This window comes from Haliotis cracherodii, unplaced genomic scaffold, assembly GCF_022045235.1.
Source record: "Haliotis cracherodii isolate W230 unplaced genomic scaffold, xgHalCrac1.p SCAF_8, whole genome shotgun sequence".
NCBI lineage: Eukaryota > Metazoa > Mollusca > Gastropoda > Lepetellida > Haliotidae > Haliotis > Haliotis cracherodii.
The window spans coordinates 12,946,845-12,973,733 of record NW_027266341.1 but is presented as its reverse complement, the minus strand read 5'-3'; the positions used below and the strand labels follow the sequence as shown (position 1 = coordinate 12,973,733).

General features: G+C 43.5%; 3 protein-coding genes across 6 annotated transcripts in view; 1 reads left to right on the top strand and 2 right to left on the bottom strand.

Moving 5' to 3' along the window:
• Positions 1 to 270: 270 nt before the first annotated feature.
• On the bottom strand, positions 271 to 5,107 carry LOC139450126 (uncharacterized). Its single transcript, XM_071231777.1, has 3 exons — positions 5,058 to 5,107; positions 1,846 to 2,038; positions 271 to 393 (listed from the first exon to the last, which is right to left on the bottom strand). The coding sequence occupies exons 1-3, from the start codon at positions 5,105 to 5,107 to the stop codon at positions 271 to 273; spliced, it is 366 nt and encodes a 121-aa protein (XP_071087878.1).
• Positions 5,108 to 10,105: 4,998 nt separating this feature from the next.
• LOC139450292 (uncharacterized) lies at positions 10,106 to 11,246 on the top strand. Its single transcript, XM_071231971.1, has 2 exons — positions 10,106 to 10,376; positions 11,068 to 11,246. Exons 1-2 carry the CDS (start codon positions 10,106 to 10,108, stop codon positions 11,244 to 11,246), a joined length of 450 nt encoding a protein of 149 aa, XP_071088072.1.
• A 1,537-nt stretch (positions 11,247 to 12,783) lies between these two features.
• The window catches only part of LOC139450499 (adhesion G protein-coupled receptor L4-like), a 40,184-nt gene continuing 26,078 nt past the window's right edge, over positions 12,784 to 26,889 (bottom strand). For 2 of the 4 annotated variants that reach the window (XM_071232223.1, XM_071232224.1), the window contains exons 12-27: positions 26,669 to 26,813; positions 25,865 to 25,993; positions 25,681 to 25,759; positions 24,797 to 24,917; positions 23,534 to 23,592; positions 22,615 to 22,738; positions 21,645 to 21,754; positions 21,374 to 21,485; positions 20,727 to 20,877; positions 19,766 to 19,832; positions 18,931 to 18,994; positions 18,066 to 18,166; positions 16,303 to 16,444; positions 15,912 to 15,953; positions 14,700 to 14,843; positions 12,784 to 13,776 (exon numbers count right to left, since the gene is read on the bottom strand). In XM_071232223.1, the coding sequence (XP_071088324.1) occupies positions 13,495 to 13,776; positions 14,700 to 14,843; positions 15,912 to 15,953; positions 16,303 to 16,444; positions 18,066 to 18,166; positions 18,931 to 18,994; positions 19,766 to 19,832; positions 20,727 to 20,877; positions 21,374 to 21,485; positions 21,645 to 21,754; positions 22,615 to 22,738; positions 23,534 to 23,592; positions 24,797 to 24,917; positions 25,681 to 25,759; positions 25,865 to 25,993; positions 26,669 to 26,813 (1,872 nt within the window). In that variant the 3' untranslated portion in view covers positions 12,784 to 13,494. The remainder of the gene's footprint in view (positions 13,777 to 14,699; positions 14,844 to 15,911; positions 15,954 to 16,302; positions 16,445 to 18,065; positions 18,167 to 18,930; positions 18,995 to 19,765; positions 19,833 to 20,726; positions 20,878 to 21,373; positions 21,486 to 21,644; positions 21,755 to 22,614; positions 22,739 to 23,533; positions 23,593 to 24,796; positions 24,918 to 25,680; positions 25,760 to 25,864; positions 25,994 to 26,668; positions 26,814 to 26,889) is intronic. The other 2 variants (XM_071232221.1, XM_071232222.1) reach the window with 1 other exon arrangement.

Genomic DNA, 26,889 nt, shown 5'->3' with positions numbered 1-26,889 from the left:
ACAGATGCATCTTTAAAAAAAACGTCACTTGCCTAAGGAGACACTAGATGTGGAAGGTGTTTCAGTATGGGCAGGACGGAAGCCCAAGGAACTCACGATTCTAGCTGTCACTCATCCACCAAATTTCTGCTTAACTTCCTCTGATCTGTGACCTGGGCGCTGTACTGAATGGGTCGACGGTATTAGAGATATCTGGGATATAATACCCCGGATAATCGAGGATGATCATTGACGGAAAGGAGAGCTACTGTGCATGTGTCATTGACGTAATCAGGGGTAAATTAGGTCCACCTGTTCCACTGTTATCCTTCCATGGATGGTCACGTGACTGACGAGTCTGAGAGCCTGAGTTTTGTATTCACACAGGGTCATCTCCTGGTCATCCACCATTATCTGGAACAACCAGAGGATCGTGGACTACACTGCAATGTAATGTTTCATATGTTTTCAATGTAGATATGTAGATATTGGTCCCCCAGCAACCTATGCAGGTCGTAAGTGACCACCAAATGGACAGGGTGGTCAGGCTCGGTGGCTTGGTTGATTGCGTGTCATCGTATACTAACGGCGTGGGTCGTTGCTCATAATATCGATCACTGGATTGTCTGGCCCAGACTCGATTATATGCAGGACCCTGTCATGCAGCTGAAGATCCGGGTTAGAATAGGTCTTCAGCAACCCATGCTTGCCGCAAGAGGCGACTAAAGGGATGGGGTGGTCAGACTTGCTGCCTTGGTCGATGCATGTCATTCTATCCCTATTGCGTTGATCGCTGCTCATGATGTCAATCACTGGATTGTCTGGTCCAAATTCGATTATGTACAGACAGCCGTCATATATCTGTAATATTGCTGAGTGCGGCGTTAAAGACCAAACAATAAAACTAAAACCACACAGCTCAAATATTGCTGAATGCGCCGTTAAGCGACAAACAAACAAACACCACGTTAGTAGAAAACGACAGTCATCGCGAGAGCGTGCTTACATTCAAATAGGACAATCTACAAATTTAACTTAAATACGAAGAACCTTACAGGGGGCAAATGATATTTAGGAGATATGCGACATAAAGGGAACATATGATATAATGAAACAATACAACATGCCTATATCCCCTCTCTCGGTTTCTGTCTCTCATTCGAGAGAGATATCGAATTTATGTTACAAACAAATACAGTATATCATCACTTAATACATAATACGAGAAAATATTTGTTTTTTCTTGTCAATTACATGCTCATCCCATCGGTAGTTTGATCATTTCATGAATGGCGCATGCACGACTGAAAACGTTAGATTTTTCAGGTCACACTTTAAGCCAGATGTTCAGTAAGAATAATAAGTGTTTGTTATTCTTACTGTACATCTGGCTTCAGCCAATCATCTGTGTGCTACTTGTTATCTACTTCCTGCACATATACCCCTCTTCACTTGGTTGTAGTCACTCTATCTTGATAACGGTGTTCGAATCTACATCGAAACTTCGCTTTTTGCAATAAACCAGTAGTTGTACGTTGTCTTATACACACCGAGTTCTAGAATCACTCACTTGTTTATGTGAACAGAGTTGTTTCCCTTTTTATCGAGGGTGAGAAAGCCAGTTCCATCCTGATTAAGTCTGTTTCTCAGCAACATACCCGTGTGCGCGGGCTTCACCAAAGTGGTAGCATATTTCTGGTGACCCCCTCCCGTGATATTACTGGAATATTACACTCACTCACGAAAGAGGTACCCGCCTAAGACCTACATTACTTCGTTGTCTTTCCCAATTCAAGCTTACGCACCGTGTGATATAAGTGAAATAGTTTTCAAAGCGACATTAACCAGACTCACTCACTCACTCACCCGGATGTTGTCGACTAGCACACTGAGTGTGATGTTGAACGTCTGTCGCGCCGTGAAGGGGAATGTACTCCAGGTGTCGTCAGCCGCCATATCGGCAACCTCGTGGTATCTGCGGGCGGTTCTGGTCGACATGTCCACATCCATGGCGAGCACCTTCCTGTCTGTTGTCAGATCCTCGAAGGCGATAGTGAACCTTACAACATACATCTTGGTGAGGATCATGTCATTTCCTTCCCTACCAACACGCTAAGTCAGGTTTTCACCAAGCAGCATCGTGAGTAACTTGACTTAATGTGGCAGCATTACGAAATGCTGGATGCTGGAGGTGAGGTGAGGTGAGGTGAAATAGGATTTAACGTCGCGTCCAAGATTATTGCACATATATAGCGACGTGCACGCACGTGTGTGTGCTGGATGCTGGATGCTGGATGCTGGAGTACTAATGAAGACTTTCATGGATTTCCTTTGAAATCAACTGCTTGCAAAATGTATTGACATCAATAAATTGATAAAAGTACTGACATCTATACTGAAACGCCGCGTTGAAAGAGCGTCGGTTACTTGACAAAAGTACTGGCATCTATTCGTAAACGCCGCGTTGAAAGAGTGTCGCTCACTTGATAAAGGTACTGGCATCTAGACTGAAACGCTTCGTTGAAAGAGCGTCGGTTACTTGATAAAGGTACTGACGTCTAGACTGAAACGCCGCGTTGAAAGAGCGTCGGTTACTTGATAAAGGTACTGGCATCTAGACTGAAACGCCGCGTTGAAAGAGCGTCGCTTACTTGATAAAGGTACTGACGTCTAGACTGAAACGTCGCGTTGAAAGAGCGTCGCTTACTTGATAAAGGTACTGGCATCTAGACTGAAACGCCGCGTTGTAGGAGCGTCGCTTACTTGATAAAGGTACTGACGTCTAGACTGAAACGCCGCGTTGAAAGAGCGTCGCTTACTTGATAAAGGTACTGGCATCTAGAGTGAAACGCCGCGTTGAAAGTGCGTCGCTTACTTGATAAAGGTACTGACGTCTAGACTGAAACGTCGCGTTGAAAGAGTGAGTGATTGAGTTGGGTTTAACGCCACTTTTAACAGTATTATAGTTATATCGCGGCGTATCAGCTTAATGTGTGAGGAAAGCCCGAAGTGATGCAGGTCTCAGACGTTTACCACTTCGGTGAAACCCACGAGCACGGGTATAGTGCTGACAAACCTAGAAACATAATAGGGGCGAACCGGGATTCGAACCCACAATCATAGGTTTCTGGCGTGCCCAAGGGACGCAACTCTGCACAGCGAATAGCGGCGCCTTAGACGACTGGGCCACCCGTGCCCCCCGCGTTGAAAGAGCGTTGCTTACTTATTAAAGGTACTGGCATCTGGACTTTAAAGAACGTCGCTTGCTTTTCGCGTAAGTCAGACCTGTCTTCATTAATATATGAATACCATTAATTAAATCAAAAGTTTTCAAAGCAAATAATAAACTAAGCGGCAAAAGAAAGTATAGGTTGGCAATTTGTAATTTTCCTAAAAACAGCGATAACTAGTGGAAAGTTGGTATTGGGAATATGACTGCCCAGGAGCAGGTACCAAAAAACACCTCACCCGAACGCGCCACCTTTGACGGCACTCGTGCGGTGCCAAAAAAAATGGTGAGACAGATTTCCGGCCTATGACATAAACTGCACGTGCATATTTGCTGTATAAATGCGTTCGTCTGCAGGGTATAACCACACAAAAGATGAAAAGAACACAAAAGAAATGCCACGACTGTCACAGGAGCAGAGAGAGAGAGAGAGAGAGAGAGAGAGAGAGAGAGAGAGAGAGAGAGAGAGAGAGAGAGAGAGAGAGAGAGCCATCGGTATGGCCGAATTGGGGGCAACACAGGTCCAAATTGCCAGAAGGTTTGGTTGTACACCATTGACAGTAGCCAGGCTGATTCAACGGAAGAGCCAGACAGGGAGGACACAGGACAGGCCTAGAACCGGACCACCCCGAGTGACAAAACCACTGGAAGACGGTCAGATACGACTCATTCACCTGCGAAACAGATTCGTAACGGCGACGGCGACGGCAGCAACAGCGTTGGGACATCCCATTAGCCAACGTACAGTACTACGACGACTTCGTGCTGCTGGAATCCGAGCGTATCGTCCTTTCCGACGAATGGTACTGACTGCTCAACATCGACGCCTGAGACTGCGATGGGCGAGGCAGGTTAGACGCTGGCAAGTGAGAAATTGCCATCGAGTGCTGTTTACTGATGAAAGTAGGTTTAACTTGTTTCGTAATGACGGCAGAGTACGAGTTATCGACGCAGAGGGGAACGTTTGGCTCCGGCGTGTATTCTAGAGGTCCATCCATTCGGCGGGGGAGGTCTCATGGTGTGGGGCGGTATTTGTGGAGATCAGAAGACTGATTTGGTGATTATACAGGAAAACCTGAACTCTGTGCAGTTCAGAGTCCAAGTGTTGCAGCCAGTTGTGCTTCCGTTCTTACAAAACCAACAGCAGGGGACATTGTTTCAACACGACAATGCCATGCCCCATACTGCAAGACTGACTCGGAACTTTCTAAACCAGCAGAACGTTGACGTTTTGCCCTGGCCTGCCCACTCACTCGATATGAATCCTATTGAACATCTGTGGGACCATCTTGAAAGACAGATTAGAGCACGCCATCAGCCTCCCGTCAACAGACAAGAATTGCAGCAGGCCCTGAGAGACGAGTGGCAACGGATTCCAGTCCACGTCATCAGAAGACTGACGTCATCGATGAGGCGGCGTATCACAGCATGCATTGAGGCAGGTGGACGTCATACACGCTATTGAAGGCTGTGTCGACAATGAACTTGTAGTGTGTCGGACAATTTTTTGGTGACATTTCAGACAACTTTTGAAAATGAAATTTCTTACCCCACCATTGTTTACCTTGAGCTTATATTACCTGTGATTGTTACCCCTCCCTAGATTATATTAGATTACAAAACCTCTTCTTGTTATTATTTTTATCGATCATGGAACTCGACCTATACTTTCTTTTGCCGCCCAGTTTATAACCTCTGTTATAACGTGTTAACCCGGTGTATTTTGCGTTTGTAAGATTGAAAACAGACAGGATTGAGTGTAGAAAGTTGATTTTTCTTCATCATTGATAAATAAATGCTCGCGGAAGAGGAGATATATGATTTAGATAATGTTAACAATATTGCTTACTTGTCTGTATCCGTACACCGACCCAGGATACTGATCCTGGTTCCCGCCATTAGGTAATAGGGAAGGGCTTCCGTGAAGTTGCCTGCCTGTAAACATCCATACACGTGTAATCACTATATACAGAATGGCTGGCTATTCGAGTTATTACAGCCGGGGACACCAGACATGAGCTCCACACATTGTTCCCATTCGGGGAATCCATCCCAGGCCCACGTCGTGACGAGCGATCACTTAACCAATTGGCTGCCTCACCGTCGTTTGTCGTTAAGCCGCATAAAATAGGGATATGTGACATGCACATGCTTTCAGACAGGACCCATGAAGATCCTTGTCAGAATAGGTCTTCACCAACCCATGCTTGTCTACCAATAGAAATCCGGGTAAGATAGGTCCCATGCGTGCTGTAACAGGTGGTTTAAAGAGTCCCTCACAGCAAGAATGACGTCACCACCATTTGCATAATTCTTGCCAGACAGTTCTTTCTTCAAGTTTGAGAAGAGATGGAAATCTGACGGTGCCATATCTGGCGACAACGGAGGATATTTGATAGATTCAAAGCCAGTCATGCATTACAACCGCCTCCGTGGTCTAGTGGAAGAGCCTCTACCCGGAGAGCGCCAGGTCGAAGGTTCGATCCCCGGTCGCGTCATACCAAAAGACGTTAAAAGATTTTTTCAAGTATTATTATAAGGTATGTGCAAATAATGACGCCATTTCTGCTGTGAAGGACCTTTTGCACCACCAGGAGGAGGCCTTCTACATCAGTTGGGTTCAGACGCTCCAGCATGGTTGGCAGGAATGTACATGTCTAGACCGGAGGGGTTATATTGAAAAATATCCAGCAACCAACCAGTCCTTCATAGTAAGAATCAGAACTCTCCAGCCATCCCTCGTATGCTCTGTCCCTATAGCGAGACTCGTAATCAAGATGCCATTCCTGTTTAGTTGGGGAACAACTGAACATCTATTTGTTCTTAATTGAAAAAAAATTAACATAAAAAGGGTATATTGTGAGTACTTACAGTTACTTATGTGGCTATAAATACTCGCATATGAATTACGTATAATGCTTATATTGTTCAGTAAACAATGATTGATTGGAATTATTCAATGCACAACACTTTCGGAAGAGTGTCAAGAAAATGAAATGTGATTACGGGATTTGTCCAAGTGGATTCGTAACACTGCCCCGTCTCGTCTGTATAGGACTTCCATAATCCACTCGCCGTGCACGTGATCTGTGAACCCTGACCCAGGTAGGTGTAGTTGTCGTCACAGACGATGTTGGCAGTGGCACCAACCATTGTGCTGCTGTAGTCCACGTGGCCGTACTCCGGGGCAACAGGCTTCGGACAATGACCTTGTCAACAAAGGAATTCTGTTAGTTCTGTGGAAGTGGAACACTCCGCCATACATTCTATTTGAACTTTTCCTTTTTAATGTTTAAGTGGCGGTCGGATAGCCTAGTGGTTAAAGCGCTCGTTCGTTACTCCGGAGCCCCGGGTTCGATTCCCGACACGGATACAATGTGTGAAGGCCATTTCTCGTGTCTCCTGCCGTGATATTGCTGGAATATTGCTAAAACGGCGTAAAGCCATACTCACTCTCTCACTTTGTTGTTTAACGTCACAAACCAGTGATTAATATCATGAGCATCGACCCACGCCTCCCGGGTTATATGATGCTCTGTCAACATAGTCACCTCGTCATGAAAATATCATAAAATATATTTTACAGAAAATGAGATAAATAGAAGTTCTCCCACCTTCAACCGGAACCGACATTTGTACGACATCCGGGGAATTTGACACCTGGGTGCTTAGGTTCTTCAATTTGTTCTTCAGTCTCGCGACGTCTGCTCTGCACGTGTCCAAATCTTCCCGAAGAGCAATCAGTGGACCCACAGGCGTCCCCGCAGAACGCGCACGTAGAGGAGTGTCAACCATTTTACTTTGTGACAGAACACGGAACATCTCCTGTACATTCTGAGGCACGAAGTCATCTATGTCCTGACACGTTACCATAGTAACCATGACATGACACACTGTCAACACGGTTCCAAACTTCATCAGTGGCTTTTGTGTATTACACAATTTAATTCACCTGAAAGCAATTCCCACGATCACGACGATGCCAAAATGTATATACCTGCCTTTTCCCTAGACTGATCGGTGCGAACAGAACAAACGAATACTCTCTTTAAACACTAAAAAATATATAATAACACATTCACTGTGATAAAAATAATGAGGTTAATTACAATAATAACCCTTTTTAAGAAGAAATTAATAGATTCGTGACAAATGATATATAGTCACGCTATACGCTGGCACACCACAATAGCTTCTTGAAGTGTTCATTGACCCACGTCGGTAATAGGATACATTGTAAGAACACTATAGGGATTGTTGTTTCATAATTCAAAGTAAACTGCTGTCATTAACAAATCAAAGAAACAAACACAAGTTTCCTCTGCATTGAGAGTTCGGAGTTGTAGGTCACATCAAAGTTGTGCCAAAGCGAATGTTCTGTGGTTTGTGATTTTGAAACTTAGCACGATATATATACAGTAAAGGGTGTTTTTACAGACTGTTGAAATCGGTGCACGAACAAGTGCTTTGGTCCCTAGACAGGTTAACAATTGAATTCTAGAAGGCACACGTTGTTGTTTTTTGTGTTTAAAAACAAGCTAAAAGTGTGACAATTATGCAAAGGTGACAACACGACATTTGATCATTTGTCGCATTGGACAATATTTTGGAATTTAACCAGAGGGAGACAATCAGAGACCATTATATTTTTCAAGGTCAAAATATGTCGCGTTGTCGCCAAATCTAAACTTTTAGAAAGGTCCGAACACCTGATCCATTTGGTTTCCTCTGACGACCAGCGTTGGTTGCTGGAGAAGTAAACCAAACCCTCAAAGTCCTTTCATGCACAACATAAACATTTTAAATCGGCGTTTACATTTCAACTGATCCGGATTAGAATAGGTCTTCAGCAACCAATGCTTGTCGTAACAGGCGAATATGCTTGTCGTAAGAAGCGACTAACGGGATCGGGTGGTCAGGCCTGCTGACTTGGTTAAGGCGCGTCATCGTATCCAAATTGCATTGATTGATGCTCATGATGTCAGTCACTGGCTTGTCTGGTCCAGACTCGCATATTTACAGTGGAGTGTGGCGTTTAACGATTAACAAACAACAAACAACAAATACATTTGAACGAGATAACTGTATGGTTTAATTTAGTCATGCACTAAGTAAACAACTCAACCAAGTGGAATTGGAATTTAGAAGTCTAAATAAAGCTTAATGGACATTAATGTTTTGATCTCAGTTGATAGCCGTGGCTGGTGGCCTCATCCCTGACCATCTTCCCGGGGAAAGGGAGTTACTGACTTTAAAAATCCAGTTTCCACCCTTGCCGAACTAGGCGGGTATTATGGGGTTATGTTGGCTAGACAAAGAGTCTAAAGAGTCTGGATTTCGGTCGATTGCAGGATTTGCAAAGCATGTGCACCGCCAACTCGGTGTCAGCATATATTTTACAAGTCTTTTCATGTTTTTAATCAAGGTGTTCGCGTGATTTGATGCACTTTGCGCTGTAAGACCCGTTTTATCACAATATTGATCTTGATTATTGATCAGATCGTCTTGACTGGGCGCCGCCATTTTGTTTGTAGCAAATGCAGGCGATACAAGATGTGTATCTTGGCCAATAGGAGAGGCATAGAAGGGACACAATTCGTACTAACCACTGGTGGCCCTACGATCGAACCCAGAAATTCCAGTCTAGTTCGGCAAGGGTGGAAACTGGACTTTTATAGTCAGTTAGCTCCCTTGATGCCTCCTGACTGTAAGCAGAAAAAAACATTGATCCCCGTCAATATTATTTGTGTACGACATTCACAGACTCTTGCACAATTAGTGTAAAAACATTTGTATTCTTCAAAACAAATGGGGGAGTCATTTGAGTCTACGACGGGGGAGTCGTTTGGGCCTAATCGGAGTCATCTTAGCCTAGACTCAAATGACTCTAGAGTCATTTGTGCCTCGTACACTGGGTTAGAATTGGCCCAAACAGCCTGTGCTGGCCGCAAGAGGCGACCAAATGGATGGGTTGGTCAGGGTAGGTGATTTTGTGGATTTCATGTCCTCGTACCATGAATCTGGCTTGAATCATGATTGCTCACAATATCAATCACTGGATTGTCTGGTCCAGACTCGATTATTTACAGGCAGCGTTAAACCTGAAACATACAAACAAAAACAACAGTTGCACAAGGCAAATAGAGCCAGAGGGAGTCTCCCACCAGCATAGACAAACTGCTCCAATTATGTTAAACCAATCTATCATCTTCATTTGTTTTACCGATATTTTGATTCGGTGAGTGAATATTGATTCATGCCGCTCCAGCAATTGTAGATCGTTTGTCGTTGCAGGTCATCGGTTTTCATGTCATCGTACCAGACGGCGTGAATCGTTGCTCACAATATCAATCACTGGATTGACTGGTTCAGATTTGATTATTTACAGGCCTACGTCATGCAGCTGGATTAATGTTAAGTGCAGCGTTAAACTTAAAACAGACAAACACAAACAACAGTTGCACAAGACACATACAGCCAGAACGAGGCTCCCACCAACGTGGACAAACTGCGCCAATTATGTTAAACCCAGCTATCATCTTCCAGCATTATTTGTTTCACCAACAAACCGATCTTTTGATTTGGGGAGTGAATATTGATATACACCGCTCCAGCAATTATAGACCCTTTGTCGTTGCATGTCATTGGTGCGTGCGAATAAAGGAAATAAACGCGGCAATACAATTATGGCAATCATTTTAATTTTCTATAATCGTACTCTTTATGCTGAAAGTAGGATAAACCTATCGAAACATTCCATTGTTCATGTAAGGAAAACTGGAAATTTGATATAATTGTGTTCAAAGAGTTTTTAATTCGTCTGAACTGTGTTTCTCTGACTGGCGACACATATTCCAGATCCTAGAAGACCCCAGTTTGCCCACCATAAAAAACACTATGAAGCTAGCTCTTTGGGTAGTGCTGTTTTTTGCGTATGAGACTGGCGCTAGGTCCAGGTTCGATCCAAACAAGGTTGTAGTGAAGGCAGAAGCACCTGTCTATGATGGGTGGAACTTCACGTTGGACGAAACGTTCGTGTCCGATTTGCAGGAGTTATCGGCGTGTCGCTGGGATCTCAGGGCATTACAGGGGGAGGCAGCTCACCTTGATACCAGTCCCGAGGCAAGTGGGCAACAGTGGGCGGAAGAAGGAACAGCTGGATCTCCAGGTTGGTTCAGCAGGTTTTCGTTGTTGTCGAAGCTATATGTTTATGTGATACGACACAGTGTGGTGTGAGCGAGTGAAACGTAGTTTATGCCGTATCAACAATTACTGGGGAATGTTGTCTCTTGTCCTGTCGAACGAGACACCAACGGCCCTGCAAATACTCTGTGATTTTCACTTCAGGTACATTTTACTAGACACCGTAATTAAGGTTCTATGTGTAGTGGAAAAGTGGCCGTAAGCTGCCAAGATTAAGTCAACGTGGGTTCGAATCTCATTTACCTGTGCTCGCGGGATTCGACCAAGGATCCTTCATGCCAACCGATCCCAGAGTTAAGGTCGCAACTCCCCTACTTTAACATAGTCGTGGTGCTTAGATCGTACTGTGACGACTGGTTCAACGGGTCCTTTTGGATTTATTTCCACGTGCAGCTGAGAGGCTTTTGAAATGCTGTCATAGCTGCGTTAAACCCTAATATCAAAGAAATTGATGTAAGTAAAAGCGACAAAACTATTTCCATAATAAAAAGAAATCTCCGCTGATGATGATAGTGGTGATAGTGATGCCACACGGTGTTGGTTGCAGATAGAGTAACTGTTTCGGGCTTGATCGGACTGCAATCTCACCTTTAAAACTTTAAAACGGTCACTGGTTACTCTATTGGTCTATAGTCTATGAGTGCTACCTGTTTCAGAATGTCCGAAGCCACCGCCATTGAACAACGCGATTGTGACTAGAGACGGAAACGAGGCTTGGTATTCTTGCAAAAACAACTTCCGTTTTCGAGGTACAAGCCAATCAGCTTCTTGCAGTGCGGACGGAGAGTGGAAGTTTTTGTCCAACACTTTGGGAGTTTGTTCTAGAACAGTGTAGCAATAAAAGTGTTGATATGTTAGTATTGACATACTGATTATTACATGTTTCAAATGCTTTACATTGACCATTCTCTTCGATCTATAAAATGACATTAATATATTCATATTAGTGGTGTGTGTGGAACTGTAGGTTTATCTGTGAAGTATGATATCCACGTATTGCTGCAATACACGGTAAACATGAACATAAATCTCCTCTTGAGTTATGGGGCCTTTACTCAGGAGGGCGAGCGACCTTGTGCCTCCCGTGTGCGACCATAGAATTTGCCAGGTCGTCGTTGGAGGCTCAAAGGAGGCAGAATGGTTGCCTAGGTCGTTCCAAGGTGGTACACAGGAGGCTCAGACATCGCCATGGACGCCATGGTCGCCGTGAATTTTTGAACATGTTCAAAACAGTCGCACAAAGGTCGCCGAGGAGGTTGGTTGCTCAAAGGGGGCTCAAAGGAGGCAGAAGGGGGGCACAAGCATTGCCGTTGTTGCAGAATGAAGGCACAGTGGTCGCCCAATGCTCGCCAGGTAATAGATGTCCCGTAAATCTGGGCGATGTTTCTTTGGGCGACCAACAGCGTGCATTAAACGATGAGTATGGCGATCGCCGTGCCTGCATTCGGCGACCACGGCAACACTTGGGACACCATGGCAATGTTTCTGCCCCCTTTGAGCTACCTGTAGTGCCTCCTCAGCCTGATTATAAATAGAGGGCTTGTACCTGCAGTGTGATTGCAGACGTTGAACAACTCGAGTAGTTTACTGCTGAACAACTGCTGGAGCAGTTACATGGAAACATGATTTTCTGGGTTTAGGCGACCATTGAGCGTCCTGGCCAGTTTTTGATCGCTCGAAGGTGGCACAAAGGTCGCAGCCCTGTGTAATGGGGACCTTAGCAGCTGAGTTTGTACTGAAAGTTGCCCAAGCGCAATGCCCTCAGATGCCCAGTGATGCAGGTCTCAGACGTTTACCACTTTGGTGAAACCCACGAGCAAAGGTGTGGTGCTGACGAACTTAGAAACATAATCAGGGCGAACCTGGAATCAGGCTCAAGATACTAGTTTCCTGGCATGCCCAAGGGTCCTCCTATAATGTGTGAATGAGTTGGGTTTAACGCCGCTTTTAACATTATTTCAGTTATATCGCGGCGTGTCAGCTTAATGTGGAAGGAAAGCCCGAAGTGATGCAAGTCTAAGACGTTTCCCATTTCGGTGAAACCCACGAGCACGGGTATGGTGCTGACAAATCTAGAAACATAATGGGGGCGAACCGGGATTCGAACCCATTATCATAGGTTTCTGGCCCAAGGGACGCAACTCTGCACAGTGAATCGCGGCGCCTTAGACGACTGGGTCACCTGTGCCCCCTACTCGATAAGAGAAACATGGTATTTCGTTTTCCTTCCTCATGAGTGATCCTCAAAATCTACCAATCACCCCTCGCAAAGACAGGTTGAAACATAATAACTAGAAGACAAATTTATAAATAATAAATTGCTTTATTTCACAAAACCTTTCAAAAGAACGGTAGTATTGACATTGTCACTTAAACATCACTTAAACATAACATTTTGAATTATAAAATGCCTTTCTACTTAAAAAACGAGGTATTTGATTATCAATTACGAAATAATTTATGATATAACAATACAGGATAATTTAGATGTGAAAATACACATACTAGCAAACTGATCAGACAAAATCTAAAACGCACTGAACCATGATATGATTACGATACATAAAACAAATTAGAAAAAAATACTAAACATAACGACATTTATTTAATTCTTATAAACAATAAACTAAATTTGAACCATTAGGAATGTGTAGAATGGGAGGGTTAAATAGAGCAGAGGAATGCACCTCGAAAGTGGCAAGTAAAAAGATGAGTATATATCATTAATGTCTACTGACAACTGGATACTGACTGGATATTCTCGAAGACATTTCTACCATGTCGGTCACACGGTTATTGACAACTTATCTGTAGACCTTTGAACTGTTACTTGGTTGCAAGATACATTTAAGGGTGATGGTTGCTTCAACTTAAACGCACGCCTCTTATGGAATTTTTCGGTCCATGTCCATTTCGGTATTGGAATGAAAACGATTTAAAAAAACCAAACCAAATAAGACAAATTTAATATGGTTGATGTAATCTTTGAATGTTGTTATCACCGATGCGTCCCGATAAACATATTGCAGCTTACAGAAAGAAACGAGTTGATTAGACAAATGAATCAGTCTGTGGACCATCCATCAGTGGAACTTGACCGTTGACCCTGGAGGGCCATCGAACGCGGACTCCATGTCGTTTGCATTAGGGAAACCGGCATTGTAGGTTCCAATCTGCCGGAAGTGACGTGGGAAGGAGTCATAGCGCATGTCCTGGTCCACAGAGCTGCGACGCCATATTTTCTCGGTGTCGGAGACATCGTAGTCGTCGAAGTTGCTGTGTTGACGTTCCAGCTGCATCTGTTCATCGGGGTACGTTCTGCTGTCTTTCCGCGCAACGAATGAAATGTCGAAGTTTTTGTCCATCTGAAACAGAAATCTAACACATCAGGAAATACAGATATACAACTCAGAATGTAATATTGGACCCATTCTACATTACAGCGTGTACAATGGGAGAGAATTTTAAAGTGTACCAAATACAATATATAGGATTGCATGTCATTTCATGGCATTTTTATTGGCTAACCAAGCAATATGTTTTGCGTTAAACGTTTCAATAAACTTTAACAAATTGTTTGAACGTTTGTTTGTTGTTTAACGCCGCACTCAGCAATATTCCAGCAATATGGCGGCGGTCTGTAAATAATCAAGTCTGGACCAGACAATCCAGTGATCGATATCATGAGCATCGATCCACGCAATTGAGATACGATGACATGCATCAACCAAGTCAGCGAGCCTGACCACCCGGTCCCGTTAGTCGTCTCTTACGACAAGCATAGTCGCCTTTTTAAACAAAGTGTACTATGGCAGATTAACTATAGTAGAATGAAAGAATCGAGTGGTCCTTAACTTCTCTTGAACAGAATATCAGTTGAAGGTCCGCGTTCTATAATTTTATATATAAGTCGTCAATTTCGAGATCAACAACTTAGACAAATAGAAATATTCTGGTTTGAATGTTATCAGATATGGCTTCATTAATCTTCGTTAATCCAGACGGTTGAAAGAATAATAATCCGGATTATCGGATTAAAAAACGAACAGGGTGGCAGTGTAATGAGATCCACTATGTGAGTAAGGTTTTACACAGCTTTTAGCAGTATTCCAGCAATATCATGGCGTGGGAACCAGAAATGGGCTTCAGTGTACCCATGTGGGGAATTGAACCCGGGTCTTCAGCGTGACGAGAGAACGCTTTAACCACTTGGCCATGCCACCGCCCCACATCCGCATCCACACGCTGACTGACAACATGGACTGTGGGTGAGCAGCTGTAACGTTACCGATGTTTTCACGGTTGAGGGCTCGGCAACATAGGTGTCATTGTCGGAGGAGCTCTTCTTCCGCCGCAGTGTCGTTATGTCGTTAGATGTCATTGTTGTCAGTCGTTTCCTCTTCTTGTACCGACGGTCATAGGCGGAATGTACCTACAAAAAAGATCAAGCCCAAACTCAGGTCTGTTTATGTTTTATGGAGTGAGTGAGTGAGTTTTACTTTTAGCAATATTCCTGCAATATCATGGCGTGGGAATCAGAAATGGGCTTCATTGTACCCATGTGGGGAATTGAACCCGGGTCTTCAGCGTGACGAGAGAACGCTTTAACCACTAGGCTACCCGACCGCCCCCGGTTTTATGGAAGTCTCAACGCTCTAACTCTAGAGATACCATTTTTAGATAAGTAGTAGACACAAACTAAACACTCATATACTCAGGAAAAGTTCGTTTGTTGTTTAACGACGCACTCTTCAATAGCAAGACGTTCTGCAAATAATCGAAACAGACCAACACGATTCAGTGATTGACACTATGAACATCGATCTACCTAGGAGGGCCATGATGACATGCATCAACCAGGTCTGCAGCCTGATCCCGTTGGTCACCTCTTATGACGGGCTCTTACCTCAGCAAACGGTATTGACATGAATCAACCATGTAGCGTCCCTCCGTTACACAGGAACTAGATTGGAGTGAGTGAGTATGGTTTTACGCCGCTTTTGGCAATATCCTCAGCAATATCAGGGCTGGGACATCAGAAATGGGGTTCACACAATGTACCCATGTCGGGAATAAAACGCTGTGACGAGCAAACGCTTTAACCACAAGGCTACCCGACCGTCCCAAACTAGATTGGAACATTTTTATCAAACATTTAAGGCAAATAATGTCACATTTTACCATAAATAACACGCCACAAGCACAACTGAAAAACCCCAAACTTGCATCCGCAACACACCAATGACGAGGAAAAGACTGTTCCTCCATGTTTATATGTTAGTTATAAAATGTAGGTAGGTGAAAGGACTGGTTCAGTCCCACGAAGGAACGCACTAACAACATGCTTGGTTGTCTCGTTTATGTGTTGATGTAACAGGTATGTCGCACATAACTTAAAATCTGTTCAGGTTTTATTCCGATTCTGAAATATGTTTTGGCTTGTTTCCACTGCTCTTAATATAATCACATCAACATATTGTTTAGAAAACGCTAAACTCACGTCAGAGTTGAGTAGGCAGTGGAATAGGAAGAAGACGACACCCTGAAAATAAACAGATAAACTGACACTGCGAAAAGTTGAACAAATATGAAAAAAAGACAAATTAAATTCTCCATGTATAATATAGCTGTAGAAATTCGCTTTTTTAAGACTTATGTAAACCTCATTTCACAAGTCCTCAGATCATGTAGCTAGTCATTCTTGAACAAGACAAACATCTTTACTGTGTCAGTTTTATTCAGTTCCAAATTGTCGGAAAATTGGAGCATTGAGGACTAGCTCAGAATTGCTACAAGCCAATGAGGACTACCTTCATTGCAATTTTACTTGCCCTCGGTACAATTTAGCGTGGATTACGAAGGCCGATGTCACCATAGTGTCCTGTCGTTACCTGGAAGCTGTTGCAGATGGTGAAGAGGTATGTGAAGACGTAGCCGAGGACTTCAGTGCCGGGGACGTCCACTGCCAGGAACCCCAACATCCACGTCAGCCCCAACAATGGCAGCAACACGGCGGCAGCCTTCAAGCTCATCCTGAACCAATCAGCGTACATTCACTCATTTAGACGTACAACAACAACAATAATAATAATTAGTGTATTCATTTAAATGAATCAAAAACGTATATAATATTCCTTAGGATTACCTCAAGTGGGATTGTGTGTCGCGTATATGTTATAAGTTCAAACAACGGAACAGCTAAATCAGCGTGTACAACAGTTTGAAATGGTTTCCCAAAGCCTTAAGTTGTTCTGAACGTGTCACTGAATCAGTGTAGCAGTTAGTGATACGGCTAGGGAATCAGGCGCTGATGGCTCCAGTCAATGACAGGTCATGAATCATCCGATCACGGCATAAACAACATGGGAATGACCAGGGTCTTATATGATCCTTAACAAATCAAAATGAAAGCCGAATCTAATTATTTAAGTTGTCCATTATAACATGGGCACCAATTATGCTCCCCTTCTTGCTTATCTGTTTCTTTATGTACAGGGGTCAGAGTTTTTGCTCGAATTGGCAAAGTCAAAATAATGTAATCTGGCCTAAAAGTTTAACTTAAGCTTCAGGTATATGGATGATCTGGCATCGTTCAATAACCATAGAACAGCCAATTCCCTTCCACTGATTTACCCAACTAGGCTAGAAATAAGAAAGACCGGTGAGACCGCCTCGTCTGTTTCATATTTATATCTATGCATAAAAATTCAGAGTTACTAAACACTCTCCACAAGACTGTATTTCCCAATGGATGTCCATGTAGGTAATTAGGCCGCCTCCGTGGTCTAGTGGTACAGCGTCTGCCCGGAGAGCGGAAGGTCCGGGGTTCGATCTCCGGCCGCGTCATACCAAAAGACGTTAAAAGATTGTACTTGTTGTTACCCTGTCTGGCGCTCGGCATTAAGGGGCTAAAACAAGGACTGGTCGGCTCGGATTCACTATACTGTGTCTGAGTGGGGTATTCATGTTAAACTGCGGCATGGTATCTCATTGAGCGAGCAGTATAAATCGGCATCAGTCCGGACTAGTACAAGCAGCCACACAAACACACAAACGTACATGCACGTCGCTATATAAGTGCAATAATCTTGGACGCGACTTTGAACCCGATTTCACCTCACCTCACCATGTAGGTAATTAGGCACTACGGTCCCATCGGTTCAGGACTCGTAGAGCCTCTAACTGCCATGTGAGTTACAGAGCAACATCTCAGACTCGCAATGACGACACGAAATGGTGAGATGGGAACCCTAAGCTACGTACAACAATAGGAATGAACATATCAAATGTTATATTTGGGATAACACTTAGTAGTAAAGTACAAATTCTGGTATTTTGTTTGGTTGGGTCGAACCCACACTCCCAGAGTGAGGCACCTAATCACCCGCACACAAAGTCAGCGATATAACCCACTCAGCCACCGAGGCTTCCACACAAACTGAAGTCCGACAACTGGTAGTCTAGATCACGTACTTTGTGTACCCCTCTGATAAGTGTAAATTGGCACGGCTCCCTAGGCGAATATGTACTTTTCTAAGAAAGTGTTATCCCAAATATAACATTTGTTACACTTGACCACTTTCTAAATGACATTGTGTATTAATAGGAATGGACAGTACTCAATTCCTATAGTAGTGGAACGTCATGATATTACCAAAGTCCTGACTTCTCCTCCTTGCTGGAGGCGACTTTAGCCGACGAGTGAAGCGACCTCAACATCACCCGCAGCACCATACACAGGATCACCGTGTTGATCTACGTCATGGAAACATCATTACAATCCGTTCTGTCTTACACCATGCTATGGTTGATATATCATTTCTCATAACATTTTGCATAATAAACATTAGTTGCGTCAGTTGTACTTGTTTAGAATGCAGATTCAGAATGGCCAGTGAATTCCTGGCTCAGAATCAACTGCAAGACCAAAAGTGTGACGTCATCATAATCGTATAATTCTGCTGTCCAGCTGTTTGATGAGTCTATTAATGGATACAGTAAGGACATCAATTCAGCAATGTGTAAAACTAAATGTTCCACGTATACACTCAGTGATATCAACTACGAATACGGTAACATAATTTCAGCAATGTTTTGTTTGTTGGTTGTTAAACGCCGCACCCAGCAATATTCCAGCTATATGACGGCGGTCTGTAAATAATCGAGTCTGGGCAAGACAATCCAGTGATTGACATCATGAGCGTCGATCCACGCAATTGGATACGATGACATGCATAAACCAAGTCAGCGAGCCTGACCACCCGATCCCGTTAGTCGCCTCTTACGACAAGCATAGTCGCCTGTTACAGCAAGCATGGGACCTATCCTACCCAGACAAGCATGGATTGGTGAAGACCTATTCTGACCAGGATCTTCATGTCACATATTCATCTATTCTATGCGGCTCGCCTTTTACGGCAAGATTGAATTGCAAAAGACCTATTCTGACCCGTATTTCACGGGTGCGTTTCAGCAATGTGAAAAACGGAAATTCGACAGATGAAATAGGAAACACTCACCACCACCACGAGGCCTACGGTAGGCACAAAGCACACCAACAGCATCTCGTTGTTCAGCCAGCAGCTGGATCATAACAAGGCAATAGTTATATCTTTGTGGAGGCGGTGGGGTAGCCTTGTGGTTAAAGTGTTCGCTCGTCACCCTGAAGGCTCAGGTTGGATTCCCATATATGTACAGTGTATGGAGCCCATGTCTGGCGTCTCCCGCTGTGATATTGTTGGAATATTGCTAAAAGCGGCGTAAAACCATACTCACTCATCACTATCATCGTGTATCACATGTCTGAGAGCTTGTGATTGCTTAATGAGGTGGTGATACTGTTTTGACGCTTCCAGCAATTTTACCGTAACATCACGCTGAAGTACATTTTGAGTTTGACATAATGTATTGGAATGAAGAATCAACCAAGGACCTCGTCTGGCCCAAGAAACCATTGGACAAGTCTTATCACCAATATCCAATGCTAATTCAACAGGGTCTCAAGGCAACAGCAAAAAATCTGGATGCCATTGTCATTACAAAGTGTGACTCTGTTGTTAACCAAGCGTTGTATGAGTGAGTGAGTGGGTTTAACATCAAATCAGAATCAGTCTTACCCACGATCATAGGATCCTGACAAACCTAAGGGGCAGAAATCTGCACAGGGAATTACAGTGCTTGAGATGACTTGAACACCCAAACCCAAAACCTATTGTACAAAATCGTAAGCCTACAGGAAGGGTAGGTACATTGTGTGTGACTGTGACTATTATTACAATTACATGTTATAGACGACATTACACTTACATCACATTTAATGTTAACCTACATGTTTTACACGTACATCACACTTACATTTTGTTAGTTCCGTAGCTGTGATAGAACACGCCCACTGAGATCCCAACAATCACCAGCGGCACCCCTGGGGATATGAAGTGTACGTTACAGTCAACTTTTAAAGATACAAACACTTCATTATTTATGGATATCAGTCTGAACATTGTCACGTCGGAAAAAGAATGATAAAAATACATAAAAAGACTATTACAAGATTTCAAATATTCAACAGTCAACTTTGCTTTATGTCCAGCAATATTCTACCAGCCCAGAATTTGGATCTACATTTCAAACTTTTGAGGTACAATCAAGCATGCACTTTCAACAAAGATTTCAAAGTGCATCTAACGACTCTCTCTCAAAGATTGTTTGATCAGTGTTACGGCATTTAAGGCCCCAGTAAAGCTTTCAAATCGTTTTATTTTGGACACGTGGATGACCTTTCCAGATCTGACGCATCATTGACCAAAATGATATCTGATGCAATTTCCTATTTGAATGTGTACAGCATATTCCTTTGTTTCTTCAGGTGAATACTTGACTTGCCAATGCATGCGTTTGTGACGGGTGCCTCCGGAAGGGCATGATACGCTCACCTTTCCGCGAACACCCGGTACACTTATTAGCGGTTCATAAACACAGGCTTCTGATATACAGTGAACTACGTTTATAACGAACACGCTTATAATGAACTGGCGGATATAACGACCTGTTCTTTTGGTCCCGACCATTGGCTGTATATATGCTATATATATGCTAAAGGCTTATAACAAACAACGGTTATAACGAACTAAAAATTGTGGTCCCTTTGAGTTCGTTATAACCGTAGTTTACTGTAGTCGGAATCGTACATTGGACTCTGATATAGCAGAGGTGTCTTATGATCATGGACAGAGTTTTGTCGCTTGTTTATGGATGAAGTTCCCTGCAGATGGTTCTTGAGGGGAACGATTGGAACTGCGTCATGTACGGTACCTACCCCATCCAATAGCGACGTATTTCTTGATATGACTGCCGCGCTTGAAGACCTTGACGAGCGCCACGTAAAGATGGATGCCTTCCACGAGCATCCAGCAGAACATGGCGGTTAGGAAGTAGTGCAGCAGGATGGCCACCGTCTTGCACGCCCACTGTAGTTGGAGAGAACGATTCAATGTCTCACAGAAGATGGATGAGACCTAGCCAGGCCTAAAACTAGTTCTACTGTTGGTTCGCTCATTCAGCCAACAGACATCGGCCAAAATATTTCCGGTTATCGGTGCGCATGCGTAGCGTTCGTGATTACGAATATACATTAACACGGAGGCATGTGTACACCTCGCAAGATCTGTTGGGGCGACAAAAAATATGACAAAATGTCTCGCTGATGTTAGTATTTGAGACATTGAGACATTTGGCATGTGTCGTCTAAACGCAGGCTACGAGATATAATGAGTAATATTGCAGTAATAGACACACTGTTGATTTTGAGTACATGAGAGAAGTTGCCAGGACTCCGTTACACGAAGCGACCGTAGCTGTACGAGTGTCGCAACTATGATAACCTTCATATTTTAACATAGATGACAATGTCTACCACAATATGCTGCCAATTTCTGATTAATATTAAGTCTATACTAGTCTTACTGTTGGCGTGGCGCTGTTCTCCGTGCGGCTGAAACCTATCAAGAACACAGCTTGGACACAGATGATACACGCTGCTAACTGTTCATGGATGCGCACTCGGTCACTGCGCAGTCTGAAATAATTAATTAATGAAAGAATATTAAGAATAGAAGATGTACAAGATCTATATAAATGTTTTATTAATGTCTTTGAATGATGACGATGCGGTTTCAAAAATGAAAGTTTTGAGGAAGGACAGCCTAGGATGGCCTTATAGCCATGACAACGTTACCGGAAGTACTGGAAGACGATGATGGTGGCGAGACAGCCGAGGATGGAGAGGCTGCCGCCGATGTAGGAGATGTAGGATAGCACAAGGCTGTTACTGTCGTCTAGCTGCTCCTGCAACGGGTATGTAAGCTATGAAGGTAAACCCCCTTATTCCAGACGGTGCCGTTCCTAGTGATATCGTGTGGATTATAAACATTCCGGATTAACGAATCCGTGGAACGCCGCACTCAGCAATATTCCAGCTAAATGACGACGGTCTGTTATTAATCCAGTCTGCACCAGACGATCCAGTGATTAAAAAAACTATTATGTGCATGGACCAACGCAATTGGGGTACGATTGCATGCAACAATCCAGTCAGAGAGCCCGTTTCAACAAAACAAGTAAACGCGTTATCGTGTCACCAGATTGTCTGGTCCAGACGATTGTCCGCAAGCAGAAGTCCTCTGGCAGGAGTATTGGTGGACGACGAACAAACACTTACATTTTTATGCACATTGTGTGAGTGGCGGGTGATATGTTTACAATTTCGCTATCACCTGGGCCCACTTGCACAAAGCGATCTTAGCGCTACGATGATCGTAACTTCCATATTTTAACATAGGTTAACAATAGTCGTAGCTAAGATCGCTTTGTGCAAGTGGGCCCTGGTGTCGTCACTGATTTACAGTGCCCCATTCATATTATTTTCATCACTATTTTGCCTATGGAATCTGTTTCAGTGGATAACCGCGACGTATTCTTTTTTATATAAATTTTATATTTCCACAAAGAGAGCTATCTAAAACAAGTGAAGATCTTGAAGATTGTTCAAACAGAAATGCCTATGCCTATACCTATACATCAAGATGTTAAAATAAAAGGTCTCTGTGGAAATCTGTTACCACGTTGGTTTCATTCTGGTTTCACACAATGTGTCCAACAATACGATGAACACAACCGTTTCATCGCAAATGAATAGCGCCACCTACCGAGGTCCCATACACGTCCATCAGAATGGCAAAGTTTGTCAGATGGTAGCAATGACAGGTCACGTGACTTCCGTTAAAGCTCTTTAGCTGGCATCCATCTCGGGACCATCGGGTTTTGTCAGACCTGTACAAGTTTCATAGCGTATAATGATCATATTGGTCAGTGTAGAATACAACTTCCGCTGAATATCCTCTACTGCTAGATAATAGCCTGAATCATTATTGTGATTTATTATTACATCACAACAGATGATGACGGCACACGGGAGCTTTGTTGAGGTCGTGTCGACAAGGGTGTCTTCTCTACAGCCACTACAGGGGGCACTGGTGGCCCAGTCGTCTAAGACGCCGCGATTCGCTGTGCAGAGTTGCGTCCCTTGGGCACGCCAGAAACCTATGATTGTGGGTTCGAATCCCGGTTCGCCCCGATTATGTTTCTAGGTTTGTCAGCACTATACCCGTGCTCGTGGGTTTCACCGAAGTGGTAAACGTCTGAGACCTGCATCACTTCGGGCTTACCTCCCACATTAAGCTGAGACGCCGCGATATAACTGGAATACTGTTAAAAGCGGCGTTAAACCCCAAATCACTTACTCACTCACTCTCTGCAGGTACTAAAGTGTTGATAATAATATAATTTTACATTTTGTGGGTAGCCTGCTGATATCAGGGGACGGTGGTTCAAGCGTTCGCTCGTCACGCCGAAGACACGGGTTCGATTCCCCACATGGGTACAATGTGTGAAGCCATATCTGGTGTCCCCCGCCATGATATTGCTGGAATATTGTCAAAGAGCGGCGTAAAACCATATTCACCCACTACTGATTTTGATGCTATTGATCGGGACAAAAATTCTGTCACTGGTGTCGTCAAAGACACACGCACACATGTACGTACTAATCTCTACCTATGTACTTACAGAGCTGTCATGTTCATGAAGACGCAGTACTCAGTCAGGTTGCCCCTCAGTGTTGTGTTCTGGATCAGTAAAATCAAACTTAATGTCTAGGACATGCAGGTACAGACTCTGCACTGGTATTATCACTGGTACAATTAATATATATGCATGTTTGCATAAGCTCAGAGTGGAGACAAGAAGACATAAAGATGAAAACCCAGAAGAACGTTCATGTAAATATTGTGTAAATTTTGGATTGGGCAATGTCGAAAATGAATGCCATTTCTCGTTAGTATGCCAACAATATTCAGAATTACGAACTGGCCATGTTGATGTGCATCATTTATTCCATCAGTCTTTCAGTAACTTTGTAAATCTTATCTTATCTTTGTCTTCAACAGTAACGATATATATCACCCTATGAAACTTATAATGTCGCTCCACATGCAACGTTTATTAAGGTTTATGTATATATTCATTGACATGTCAAATATCACGGCTTTGTATATCTATGGGCCTGTGGCCTTAGAGCTTCTGAATAAACTCATTATTCTATATGCATATTGGAGGGCATGGTTCACTGCATCCTCGATTATTCTGGGCCCATTCCCCACCACAGCTTCGCCAATTCTCCACCTCGCCAATCACTAACTTTGCACAGACTTTGTGTCATTTGATTGGAAGCAAATACAAGTGATAAGAGAGATGGAATCTGATTGATCAATAGGAGGGACATAGAAGGGACATAACTCGTAATAACCACTGGTGGCGCTACGATCAACTCTGGAAATTTCAGCCTAGTTCAGAAGGGTAGAAACTGGACTTTTATAGACAGTTAACTCTCTTGCCTCGGGAAGATGCCGTATTATGACTAAACTACTGTAATCAGTGGGGCTGAACCCTAATAAACTCGCGATTCATCCACACATCTCATCATACGTCTGTTAAAACAAATTACATTTCGAGTCACCATATTCGAAAATGTCAGTTCTACAAAATCTGGTAGACTGGGTAGCGCACGGGTTGACAAGTCATCAAAGGCACGGCAATTCGCTCTGGCAGGATCCTATGGCCGTGGGTTCGCATCCCTGATTTACCCTGATGGTTTCAAGTCATGGTCTTCATCACTTCAGGTTTTCCTCTCACACTGATATACACTGTATCATAAAGTTGAAATACTGTTCAAAGCAGCATTATAAACCAAACTCACTCACTCACTCACTCACCCATCACTGTACCGAAACACAACAACGTGATACTACAAGATCCTAATGTGTCCCTGACCTTGAGACTGAAGGTGACGATGACGGGTTGATCTAGAGACCTGAAGGAGGTCTCCGGCACCCCGAGGACCCGACTGGATATCACATCCGAGTTGACCACGCCCACTGTACCCGGCTCCGAGCTGACGTTACAACAGAAACAACAGAATGGGAGTGTTGTTGAAACAACATCTGTCCGCTACCAACGAAAATTCGATATAGGTTTATAGCGTTTTGTATGAAAGTATGATCCTTTGTGCCGTGATACAAGTATGTCATGTGCAGATACAAAACAATACAAATATGTATAATGATTGCAAAATGATATGAAAAAGAATTGTAATACACACTATTTTTTACGGTATTTTTAAGTTCTCAAGTTGTTATTTTACTCGAATGTACCAAATATCTGTCTAGCACCTATATTTTATTCGTTCTACTGAACAATGCCTTTTGCCTTAAATATCGTATCGTATCGGGGGCAAGGGTGGTTCAGTTGGCTAATGCGCAGTTCTTAGCTGAGTTGCGTTTGTCAGGCGTGCTAGAAATCTTTTATACTGGGTTCGAATCTCAGATTCGTCCTCAATATATTTCTAGGCTTTATCGGGGCGGTCGGGTAGCCTCGTGGGTAAACCGTTCGCCCTTCACGCCGAGGACCCGGGTTCGATTCCCGACATGGGTACAATATGTGAAGCCCATTTCTGGTGTCCCCGCTGTGATATTGCTGGAATATTGCTAAAAGAGGCGTAAAACCATACACACTCACTCAATCTAGGCCTCATCGGGACCATACCCGTAATCTTGGGTTTCATTAAAGGGATAGATTTCTAAGGCCCCCATCACTATGGGCTTTCCTCCCACGTGACGCTGACATGATTCAGGGGGCGTGCTACAGGGGCAACCTACCCATTGTGTCGATCTTCCTTCAACGACAGCAACGTTGCCACGGACCGGAACTTGGCGTAGTAGATGTTGAAAGACGAACCTGAAACAGCGGAGACGACTTGATAACATCTAACAAATCCTAACGAGAATCAGGGTCATGATTCCATGGTAATGAAAGAATCATTGTCATCTCGAATGTACTGACCGTCAGTGTTTCCAGACGCAATGTCCGCCACGGTGGAGGGCAGTTCAATAAAGCTGGAGTCTGCAGATCCTGCAAACGCCGGAAGGTGGGTAACGTTGACCCCTTTCTGGACACTGGTGACGCGGAACTCTACAACAAGATGGCGGCATTACAAACCCAAGCCTGATAAGTGTGTGAGTTAGTGAGTTAGTGGGGGTCAAGTTACTTTATAAACAATAAATGTATTTGATATCAATCACGTCAGTTGCTCTCGACGCAAAGGGCGGCAAAATTGCCGATGCGGCATTAAGCAGCATTAACAAACTCTCAATCTTAACGTGAATTCAACGCCTTTTTGAATATTATTTCAGTTTTATCGGCGCGAGCCTACAATGTATCTAGAACATATTTGTGCCTATTTCAATGTTAAAGTTAAAGTTTTGCCAATATGTCTTGCAATAAGAACCCAAAGCCCCTTTAGCATAACTGATATCACGACTTTATCCACTAGGCCATCATACATTGATACAGTGAGTGAGTGAGTTAAACTTTAACGTCGCATCGGCATTATTTCAGCCATATAGCGACGAGACCAAGTTAATATATTTACAATTAAGTTATTAATGCAAATTCTTATTTAAAATTATTGAAATAGGCTAAAATAGCCCTACGTATGTAACAATCGTTACTAAGGATAGTCCTGGTGGTCCATATTTTCCCCAGCATCGCATGCGGCGGAATAGACACTGGACTTTCTTTCACCAACAACATTATCAAGTGTATGTTAATTACACGTGTTTCCACGACAACAGTCACGTGACCTACCCAGGTTCCTTGATGTGACAACAAGAGGGTCATTTGACGTGATGGAGTTCACAGATCGACGTCGTCTAAATTGATGCATCATTAAATTCTCAGCCAAAGCCTCCGTCGACTCCAGCAGTGACGTCATCTTCTCCCCTATCATGCTCTACATATAAGAAAAAAACTTCAGTGGAATCTGACAAGCCATTATCTCGATGACTTTGGTCGATTTCAGAATATTA

What these genes read in the sequence shown, in the direction of transcription:
- LOC139450126 (XM_071231777.1), bottom strand. Translation starts at nt 5,107, where the DNA reads ATGGCGGGAACCAGGATCAGTATCCTGGGTCGGTGTACGGATACAGAC. An exon ending in CGGTGTACGGATACAGACAA is followed by an intron (nt 2,039 to 5,057) that starts GTAAGCAATATT and finishes GTATGTTGTAAG; the next exon opens with GTTCACTATCGCCTTCGAGG. An exon ending in TGCTAGTCGACAACATCCGG is followed by an intron (nt 394 to 1,845) that starts GTGAGTGAGTGA and finishes TGGTTGTTCCAG; the next exon opens with ATAATGGTGGATGACCAGGA.
- LOC139450292 (XM_071231971.1), top strand. Translation starts at nt 10,106, where the DNA reads ATGAAGCTAGCTCTTTGGGTAGTGCTGTTTTTTGCGTATGAGACTGGC. An exon ending in AGGAACAGCTGGATCTCCAG is followed by an intron (nt 10,377 to 11,067) that starts GTTGGTTCAGCA and finishes TACCTGTTTCAG; the next exon opens with AATGTCCGAAGCCACCGCCA.